This window comes from Eurypyga helias, unplaced genomic scaffold (assembly GCF_000690775.1).
Source record: "Eurypyga helias isolate BGI_N326 unplaced genomic scaffold, ASM69077v1 scaffold13812, whole genome shotgun sequence".
Taxonomy (NCBI): Eukaryota; Metazoa; Chordata; class Aves; order Eurypygiformes; family Eurypygidae; genus Eurypyga; species Eurypyga helias.
This window is the reverse complement of record NW_010234204.1, coordinates 20,428-31,324: the sequence shown is the minus strand read 5'-3', so window position 1 is coordinate 31,324 and position 10,897 is coordinate 20,428. Positions and strand designations below refer to the sequence as shown.

The window sequence follows — 10,897 nt, the reverse complement described above, 5'->3', positions numbered from 1 at the left end:
GGGGAGTGTAGGGAAGAGGAGCCTTTGCCTAGACGCCTACCTGCTGTCCCTCAGTGGTCATGGCAGCTGCCTGTGTCACTACCGGGTGCTGTCTCACCGTGGTGGGTAGGAGAGCTGTTTTGCTGGGTCTGCGCAGGATGAAAATTGCCTCACGTGTCTATGGGACGTTCTCAGGGGAGCAGTGGTGCTTTCCTGGTCATGGCGGGGCTCCGTCTGCTAGTGACATGGGCTTTGTCTGTGTTAATGTGGGTATTTGCATAACTGCAAACAACGTACATACACATGTTCTTTTTTTTTTAATTGGATCTCACCATCCAATGTGGTGATGTCACAAAGTGCTATTAACTCCCTTTGTTTATGAGGATGATATGTTCAAGAACACATGTGATTTGTAGTGTATGATACTTGAAGTTCTGTGAAAGATTTCCTAGTATACTTTTGGGCTGGTTGTCACGAATGAGTGCAGAAAGCCATGCTGATTAAAAATTGCCAAATATAAAGCGGAAGAACTCCTTATCTCAAAAATACTAAACATTGGAATAACTTTTGTATCCATTGCCTGTGAAGTCAGGTATGCTCCTTTTATTCTAAAGTTCAAAATAGATTTTAAGTTATATTAAATGCTTTTTCTATGCACAAAACTGTTAAATTTTGACGTATGGTATGTAAAGATCTAGAAGTAGAGGAAGATGCCCCATCCAGTGCCATTAGAAAGCTGAAATCTTTCCATATGCTGTTAAGCATTCCACTTCCAGCTGTGCACAAGTGTATCATGTTGGATCTGACAACTGTCACAGGGAGAAACGGTACCAGTCTTCTGGGTTTGGCTGTAATAATGTGGGAGGGAAATGCTAGATTAACAAGGAAAGAGGAAACATTTCTTTTTGTAAACAATTTTATGAGAAGATGATAATTTCTTTAAAGCTGCTTACAAATTCTGGTATTAGGATTCTTATAGAGTAAGTCCAGACAGGATGGATTTGTGCAAGAAATAGCTGGTGGGCAGTCAGAGGCATGACTAATGATTTTGTTTTGTTCAGTTCATTTCCTTAAGTGTTGTGTATATTCTGTTTTTGAAACCTAAAGCATATATGTTTGTTGTGTTGAGTGGATGCTTTCTATTATTTACAGTAGTGTGTAATTATACACAGGCTGACAAATACAGCAGTGTCATAGAATCTATTTTTAGGCTCAGACATTTGTGATTATGATCTAATGTGCCAACAATTCTGAGCAAGAAAATACTGCAGGGGAACAATGCTACCGACCTCATTCATAGCCTGGTACCAAAGAAAGATCATCTGTACCAGGACAGGGCGTTCTGCTGGTTTTTTTCCTCTCTGTCCGCTTAGTTTCCTCTGTTCTAAACAGACAGGATGAGTTGGTGAGGTAGAGCACACAGTTGCTAGACTGGAACAAACTGTTTATTTTCCATTGTTTGTAATCAGACGTGACTTATTATGCTTGTTTCTTCTCTCAACTGGGATTTTCCATTTCTACTCCACTGAGAATCAGTGCTGTTCTCTATTGCAAAGGCTGCTTCCCAGTTAAGTTTCTGCTGTGCATAGGGTAGTCCTAGGGACCAGTCACGTATCCCTTTACTAGGAATGGGTAGCCTGTGTCTGTGCAAACAGTCACGGCGACTCTCGGGCAGGCTAACTACGGCTGTGTTCTTCCTCCCCTCACATGCCTTTGGTGCTGGAATAAAGCAGTGAAAACCTACTGGCCCACTTCTGAGCCTGGTCAGTCACTGCCAAAAGACTACTGGGATTCGTGAATCCTTAAGCCTGAAGTAGCATCTGAAAAGGGGCAAGCAAAGCTGAAACAAATACTGTGCTCGGTCAGTTTACAGCAATGACATATACTCAAACCAAAACATTCCCGTGGGAAAGACCCAACAGCTAAGCAGAGATGCTCAATGTTTTTTGAGGTAGTATGTCTGAATCTTCAGTTTATCTGCATTGTAACTGCTGTAGTGATGAACTTGGGCTTGCTGTACTGTTTCACCTCCTTTTCCCCCTGCGTTGCTTCTAGCAGCACGTTTTGCACCCTGCCCTGCATTTCCTTATGTTAAATATGTCTTTCAGTGCCTGTAGACAAGGATGTGTTTTTCTGCCTCTGGCAAGCCACTGGCTGGATCCTTCTCCTGTTAAGTAAGACTTTCCCCCCACCGTGCTCTGGTTAGGGGTCAATCTGAAGTGCAGGAAAGAATGATTATGATAACAGGAGGAAACAGGAAGAATCATGCTTTCTTTTTCAATATGTTTTTTATTATTGTTTTAATGTAAAACATTGTTTCAATTAAATACTGACCTGTGCAGTGGTGTGTGCGTGCACATGCTGAAATGAATTCAGGCTTTGTTTGGAAAGCTGTGACCTCTTTATTCCTGTTCTGGATCAAGGCTGTTGATTTCAAACCCACTGCTGAGGACTGAAGTTTCACTTGTACTCTGAGTAGTGCCGTCAGTAACAATCCTTGAGTGGTGTTCTCCTTGGGTGTTTTTATGTGCTGTTCCTCAGATTTTAAAATGAACTTGTTTGTTTTTAGGATTTTCTCATGTCATGGAGAAAAGATAAACATGATATGACTAAAATCCATCAAATGGACACTGAGCTGAACTGGTACCTGGTTGAGTAGATACGTATCAGAGATATTAATCAGTTTCTTCCTCTCTCTATGACTTAATTTCATACTATGTTATTTGTGCTTTCATTTTTTAAAATTGACAGTGCCATGTGAATCAACTTTACCAAAAAGAAAACGTAGTACTCGACCCCAATACCTGCTTCCACCCCCCGAAGTGTTAGCTGCAATGACACTAGAATAAGAGGCTGAGTTTGTTATTTGCTTGGATGTAAACTTTAAATCTTTCTCTGTGTGTGTGGATCTATGTTGTCTTGTGTAAGTGCTTTGTTTGCTTCAAATGAACTCTTTCAGAGGAAGGAAGGAGTGGGGAGGATGAATAACATGGAAATTGTCTGGGTTGTTAAAATGAGTCGGTTATATTTTATGCTTGTCCTCTGGTGACCAGATTTTCATTTTTCTCCTTGGCCTCATGGAATGTTTTTATTTATATATCTTATTAGTTCTGGATGTTCTGTGCAAGGGGAAACCTGAATTACTAACTTTTTTTTCTTCATTATTGTATTAAGAGCTTGGGTATTGAATGCAGGTGCTCAGATTCTGCTGTAATTGGCAGTTTATGGAGAGACACCAGCTGTACTGCTTCACAAGGGAGATATTATATGTCTTCACACGTTGTATATATTGTAGGAAATGCAGAATTCCTGTCATTGTCAGAAACTTTGCATGTCCACGTTTACCAGTGCCTCTGTAGAAAAAAGACAACAATCCACTAAAACTTAAAAACTTGTCTGTTTTCAGAAATGGCTTATCCCTTTTATTCTCCTTTCTTGTAGCACTAATTGGTATTTTGTTTGGTTAAATATAGAAAAGATTTAACAAATGTTTGTATCTTTATGGCCCTGCAAGGCATACTGGGGTAGTAACTGCCTGATGTTATTTTTGTAACACATGACAGGGTATGTTACATATCTGCATGTGTGTGGATGTGTGTATACAAGATTACGCTCATCATGTAATAATATACTAAATCATGTATTTAACAATTCGGTTCACGGAACAGGCTTGGAAGTAGCAGCACTGAACTCCAAACTATATTAGACCTTAAGAGGCATAAATTATCCAGTGGGAAAACCATGATGCTTCTGGGCATCTTGCACAATGGGACCATAGTTGCTCTCTCTGTGGAAAGCGTGGGAGCTGCAGACAGTAGCTCTTGGTCGTGCCTGAGGAGGATTGATATATTGCTGTGAGAGTGGGTGAGACTCGTGTGGCTTTTGAAGGACTGAATTATAGGGGGAAGCTAGGAATTAGTATTGAGACTTATAGGTATTCCACATGAGCAATTTGGCCAGACCAAGGAGAAGGCAAAAGCTATGCCTGCGTGATCACTGGAGGGAATGAACACCTTTGAGTGTTGCAGGGAACGTTTGTTCCCTATCAAGAAAAATACACGTGTCTGGCATATTACTAGATAGCACAGTAGGGTTCCATTGAGAGTAAAAGAAATCTCATCAGTTTGTTTTTTTTAAGAGCAGCTTGGAAAACACAGGGCTAATAATAGCGCAGGGGACAAGGTCGCAGATGTCCTGTGTGAGCTGATTTAATGTCTGCCTTGAATATTTCTTATCCCCCATCCTCTGTGGTTTGGAAGTGTGTTTGGATCGATGTATGGACATCCGGAGGTTTTGCCCTGTTAGCTTCATCTCTGGGAACGCAGGGGCAAGGCTGTTTCGTCCTGTCTCTTGGAACAGGTTTAGTTTATATTCTGTCTGTGGCCGTTAAATCCTTGTTTCTTGCTCTCTCATCAGAAGTGTCTTGCATGTTCTTTGACCTAGCTAAGGCCCGGCGTTGAGGCATTCTTTTCAACATCATTTCCTTTCCAGTGCTGCTGTGTGTTTGTGTGTTGTATGCTTTGTTTGTGAGAATGAGGAGGATGTCTACATGTTTCTATGTGGGTTTTTTTGTTTTTAATAGGTTTGTACGCATTGAGGAGCGCGCTGGGGAAAAGACCCAACCTATTAGACAAGGAGGTGGCTGGGTCAGTGATGATTACTTTCAATGACTTCCTGCAGGGGATGAATGATGTCAGGCCCAGCGCCATGAGGGAGGTGGCAGTTGATGTGCCAAAAGTAAGTTATTTTTTGCAATATGCTAGCAATATTGTTAGAGCCATGGTAAGAGTTGCATTTAGCCCTTGAAATGCCCTAATGAAAGGGAGGAATTTTGTCAGGTGGAAGCCTCAAGTTACCAATAAATGTTAAGCATCATATTTTTGTTTGCATATTTGTTTAATTGTAATTTTGAAGACCCATTTACAGAAGCTTAAGTTCCTAATGCTTTAGAGAAGAGTTAGTAATGCAGGACCATATCTCACGATCTGTAGTTTTATATGCTGAGTGGGTTAATGAATTAAAAATATTAAGATGTTTACTCAGAGCAGATCCCGAATAGCTGTGAAAGCTGGAGCCTTTTGTAAAGCAGACACAGACTTCAGCAGAAACTGACTTAGCATTTGTAACCAAAGTGTGTAGGAGCAAAGCTGTTCAGAGATTGATTGCTGTGATTTTATGTAAAGCAGTTGACTAATTCTACATGCAGTTCATAGTGTTGTGACCTGAATGTGGCATTATGTGAGTTCAACTGAGGGCAGAATTAGATATTGTAGGTAGGTTATCGCTGCCAAATGGTTACCTGTCAGGGGTTGTCATTATATGAACAGTTCTTTTGGTGTCGCCAGGTTCATCTTTACCCTGCTCACTGCCCTCTCAGTTATGTATTATAGTAGTTCAGTAGCAGACACAACATAAATTGGGCTCTGGATCTGATCTAGTTTAAGATGACTCTTACCTGGCTTAATGAGATTCAGCAAAAGAAAACGTGTTTACTCTTACTAAGGCTTGACTCTGCAAGCCGTTGCACTGGTGTTTCTCAGCAGCTACCCAAGCCCTAGAAGAAAACATTTATGTCTCGTTGCACGAAGATGAGTCATCTGGGAATTAGATTGCTCAACTGTAGACCCTTATTCCCAAACTATAGGAATGGGAAATAAAATCTGCCAACAGGATGCTGCAGACAGCCAGCTCGGATATCACACTTGGCTTGTTAAGAGTCCACGCTGTGCAGTGAAGTGCTGGGTGGAAATGCCTGGGCTGGCCGCAGACAGCTTTTCCTGGAAATGGTGTAGTGGCATCAATATCCGCAAGGGCTAATTAGTTCTGCTGAGAAACCAGAGTTACTAATTCTCTTGTCGTTCATTGTGCTTCTGGCTCTCGGGCTCACGTCACTGTCGCTGTGCTGGGCCTTCTAGACATAGCAGCCCATTTGGAGCAGATGGAGTGCTGCTGAACAGCGCAATAAAGACAGATAGAAGCAAAGTCTCAAGGTGCTGCAGGAAATTTCTTCTGAATACAGGTCAGCCTACTACTCAGGCTCCAGTTTTCCACTAAACCATCCTGCCAGTGTCTCCCTGTTTGGCACTTGGTTTTATTTGTTAAACACAAGCTGGGCCACTGAAATAATAAAATTCATTCCTTTATTGAAGGGAAGATGACATAGTGCAGATTCCATTTGTGCTGACAGGACCAGCATTTTTACAACATAGTGTGTGTTCTGTGAAGATGTAGGGTAAATTTCAGGCTGTCTGTTGGCACCTGGGATGAGTTTAAAGTGGAATCTCCATATGCAACAGACTTTGTCTTCCCATATTACCTACCAGAGGAGGTGCTGGAATTCAGTTTAACCATAATTTTGGGCTGCAGAGCTATTGGCTTACCAAAACAAAGGTACCTGCATGCTCAGAAGCAGTCTGAATGTCTGGAAACACTGACACAGCTCTCCATGAAAGTCAGAGTAGTGTAAGCCCAGCATGGTAATGCCACCACCACTTAAAGGCTAACTACTCCATTACTATTTGTATTTGAGCTGGGAAAGTGCCTTAAGTCAGCTCAAGTCCATGAGTTAGTTGAAGGAACCTGGTTATGCTACAGCTATGTGGCAGGAATGGCAGTGCAGGGAAAGCAAGTGACAGGAATTCAAACTGCAGCCGGTTCGTTCAGGCTGCTTGCTGGGAGCCTGGGGTGTGATGCAGGAACACTTGCAAACATCTGAAACTCATTCACGTACTTTTTAGCAAAGGGTAGCTATTTTAGAAAACATTAACCACTGTGTGGTTTATAGACATGCACGAGCAAAAATAAATTTAAAAAATCTACTTAGTGTTGTTATTAAACTTAGGTTAGTGTCATTTGCTCTTTATTAGCAAACAGGTATGTCTTACTCTCACCTGAATGTTAGTGTCTGATTGGCAGTCACTTAGAATTTAATGTACTGTTGTTCAGAGAATTTAGATGGTTGATGTCTTGTTTGGAACACAGATTGTAGCAGAAAATGTAATGCAGCTTCTACTTCTTTGGATACCTTTTTTTAAAAAAGTGTATGCAACACTTCATGTTGCATGCTTCTAGTAATTATTTTTAGGTATGTCTTATCTAGTCTTAGAGACTGATTTTTGCTTCTCTGATTCAAGCTGAGTATCTAACTGCTGTGGTTGAAGCTGTGTGTTTGATTGTGCTAATGTTTGCTGTTAATTGGATGCTGAAGTACTTGGTTTCAGTAGAAACGAGGTATCTAAGAAGCTAAATGAATGCAACTGCAGAGCTATTAATTAGTTGCAGAGCTATTAATTAGTTGCAGAGCTATTAATTAGTTGCATCATCTTGTGTCAATGATGTGATGTCCTAGATTGAATACCTATTCAAGTATTAAACAGCAAAGCAAATACTTGAATGCTTGAATATCTACTCCTGCAACACCTGTGGGAAACCTTAAAATTACTTGCTTGCCACAGAACTGATGCCAGTAGTCATAATTTCTATAAGAAGTTCTTCTTTCCTAATTTGTCCTCTTTTCAGCACAGTGCTTTCAGCCCATGGACTTGGGTCACTTACGCCTTCAGCACTTGACTTGATTGGCGCTTGGCCATGGCGTACTGTGGTACATTGCATGTGCTCTGCAGTAACTCGCACCAACAGCAACTGCCCTGCTTACACCTTTTGTTGCATTCTTGTTGAAACGTAAAGATTATAGTTGGATGTGTGGGAAACGGAAAGCATGAACCAGACAGGAGTCCAGCTTTCTTCAAGAAACCCTAAACTTGTTGTGTTTTCGTTTTGTTTTTCCTGGCTTATGTATCTTTGTGCAGTCATCCTGTATTGATTAGTCTCCAGACACTTTCTGTCTGTAAGGACAGGCTTTTCTTCCCCTGTTCTCCTTGCCCCAGAAGCTATCCAGCTGGATGGGTAATTGTGTGGGTAAATTTGTTAGAAAATCAGGGGCGACATCCCTTCAGGTTTTGGAGTGTGACCTTAACACTGTTTGCCATCATCCTTTCTAAAAATAACTTCAGACACTAAATAAATGATCAGATATGAGATTTTTTTTTCCCCAAAGAGAAGGCAGAAGCCTGAGCTACGTTAATAATACCCACTTTTTTACTGTTTATTGTAAATACAGTATTCCCTTGGCAGCCCCATGGGTGTGGATGGACCTTTTGAGCTGTGCAGTTAGTAACAAGTAAAACCATAGATGTACACGCTGAGTTAAACTGAGACTTTTGTGTGTTTTATCTTTATTTTTCAGTTGGTGTGGGTTTTTCATATTTCACCGCTTTGCGGTAGCCATGTGTCAGTTGAATAACAAGAGTTCAAATTAACTTTCAAAAGCTACAAGTAAATGAATTTTGTTGAAGTGCTTCTTCCCTTATAGCCATGACACCTTTTGCCCTTTATGGGCTGTTGGATTTTTGAAGCTGGCATCACCTCTGTTGCTGAATGAAAATAATTGCTTGTTTATCGTGAACTCCAAATTTTTGCATCAACACAGAGCTTGTTCTCTGAAATCTGTGCAACTTTGACATGGCTGTAAAGATAACACAGTTTTCAAATTGGTCTTTGTTTTTTAGGTCCTGGATTTGAGTACCAGTTGCTTGGCTGTTTAGAGTGCTGCTAGGCTAAACTGTTCTGTTGCAGTCTTTTGTCTTACTGAACACCTGGGGAAAAAAAAATGGTTATATGTGTATTTGAGGCAGTAGCTAAAGAGCAAGGTGATGGAAGTGACTTGTTGGGGTGGCCTGGAGCAAGTCACTTCTTGGTGTCTGAGGATATTTGATAACCTTTAGAGAATGCTTTGCAGTCCACTTCTAGAAAGCGCTCTGTGCCAAGCTGGTTACTAGGGGTTTTGCCACTGACGTAATTTCAGTTCTTTATTCCAAACAAATTTGGGGAATTTGTTGGAATTCCCCAGAATTACTGGTGGGGAAACAGCCAAAATTTGGGGTGGCAGGCAGACAGTGAGGTGGTGTGCAGGAGGAGCTCTTGCGGGCAGAGGTGCCACCACATGCTTTTCGTTCTGTTCCTCTTTTCCGTGTTCTTTTGCCCCTCCACTTGTGTCTGGGTTGCCGTGTGTGTCGGCTGCGACCAAGGCAAATGCAAGATACTTGCTGCCTGGTTCCATATAGCATCTTGTTTTCCATTTTTACGGGACTTTTCTTAAACTTTGCTATGTGTTACAACCTTTTTAGAAGGCAGCTTTTTCTGCAGCAGGGATTTAGGAGAGAGGGGACGCACGTTATAAATCAGGAAGGTAATATTTCACTTCTTTGGAGAATTGCTGTAGTGGCCGTTCCTCCCTCTCCTATGGGTCTTTCTGAAGTTGTGTAGGGCGCTGTGGGTTTTGCTTGCCTGTTTCACTCCCTTTACTGTAAGTCAACACTCAGATTTGTGTCTTTACGGCCAAGAGGTTCTGGATGAGACATCCTTTGCATGTCTGCTTTCTTTCTTTATTGCTGCTGCTTAACAACCTCTGGGGAGTTGCTGCTCTGCATTGTATTCTGAGCTCTGTTGACCTGGGGAGAGCTCAAGATTACGACAGTAATGAAATCTTGGTGTCTTATGCACTGCAGCAGAGCACTGTCTGTGTGTGTGTAAGCTCAGCCCCAAGGCTAGTTTTTAAAACCATTTCCACTGTGACAGAATCTCTCACTTCATTGCTTATGCTGTCAGACCTTTCCTTTGAGTTCCTGTGAAGGTAGAAGCGTAGCTAGCCATCCTAACGTTCTTACTAATGTTTGTGCTAATTGCGGTCAGGGAGTTACCAAGGATTTGTGTGCTGAAATAATCTACCTAGTTCTTCTGCTTCTGGGCCTACAAGAGAGCTGGGAGGGAACTTTTTACAAGGCCCTGTAGTGACAGGACAAGGGGTAATGGCTTTAAATTGAAAGCAGGGAGGTTTAGATTAGATATCAGGAAGAAGTTCTTCATGGAGAGGGTGGTGAGGCACTGGAACAGGTTGCCCAGAGAAGCTGTGGATGCCCCATCCCTGGTAGTGTTCAAGGCCAGGCTGGATGAGGCTTTGAGCACCCTGGTCTAGTGGAAGGTGTCCCTGCCCATGGCAGGGGGGGTGGAACTAGATGAGCTTTAAGGCCCCTTCCACCCCAAACCATTCTGTGAATCTGTGATGCCAAGCTTATATGAATCTAAATGAATTCTTACTTGTGAGTGTTTTATTATTGGTGGATGGTAGTGTTTTCCATCCCCACTTATCTCCACCCCTTTGAAATGAGGAGGGGAAAAAAATTGATTTTGGTTAGGCCTTGACCAGAATGTGGATGCAGTGTCTTATTCGCTGTTCCTGCTTTGAAAGCCATTGCATCTTTAATTACGTCTTGTTATAGAAATTCTAAGTAAGTTAACTTAATTTTTGACTGGTTAACTATTTTCTTTTTTAACTTAAAATGGGCAAGTTCACGTTTAGTGGTCCTGTTTGTTTGTCCTGACCCAGTTGTCTCTCCTCCCCTTCCTGAATTAAACTGTGAACAATATCAGAATAGGTGTCCAGATTACCAAAAACAGCCTTCATGTAAGCTGGCCTTATGTCACCTTTTCTATACAATTATATTGCTTATGTTAATGTTTAATGACATGCAGTAGGTCTGAAAAATCATTAGACTAATGCCTCAGAAGACTTGTGCAATAGTCTGAAAGTTTGCAAGAGGGTAAAAGTAACATTTAGGTGTGTTCTCCCTGGCTTTTTCTATGTGTGTGATGTACTGCGAATGGATTTTGCCTTCTGTGGCTGAAAGTTATAGGGAATTCCTGATGACTTAATTAATTTTAAGAGATTCTGTTCATGTTTGTCAAAATCTTTGTCTAGCTAGAAAGACATGATGCTAGGAATGACTAGTCTGTGCGTTACCAGGTATCAGTAAGGATTGATACTGAAAAATGAGAACAAGCTTATGTTATGTGTCTTCTT

The 10,897-nt window shown here is 41.5% G+C and overlaps 1 protein-coding gene across 1 annotated transcript in view; it reads left to right on the top strand.

Annotated features, from left to right (window-relative positions):
* SPATA5 (spermatogenesis associated 5) overlaps positions 1-10,897 on the top strand; it is a gene marked incomplete at both ends in the record, with an annotated part of 46,964 nt that overhangs the window by 21,845 nt on the left and 14,222 nt on the right. Inside the window, one exon of the mRNA XM_010161985.1 lies at positions 4,562-4,716. Within this exon, the coding sequence (XP_010160287.1) occupies positions 4,562-4,716 (155 nt within the window). The remainder of the gene's footprint in view (positions 1-4,561; positions 4,717-10,897) is intronic.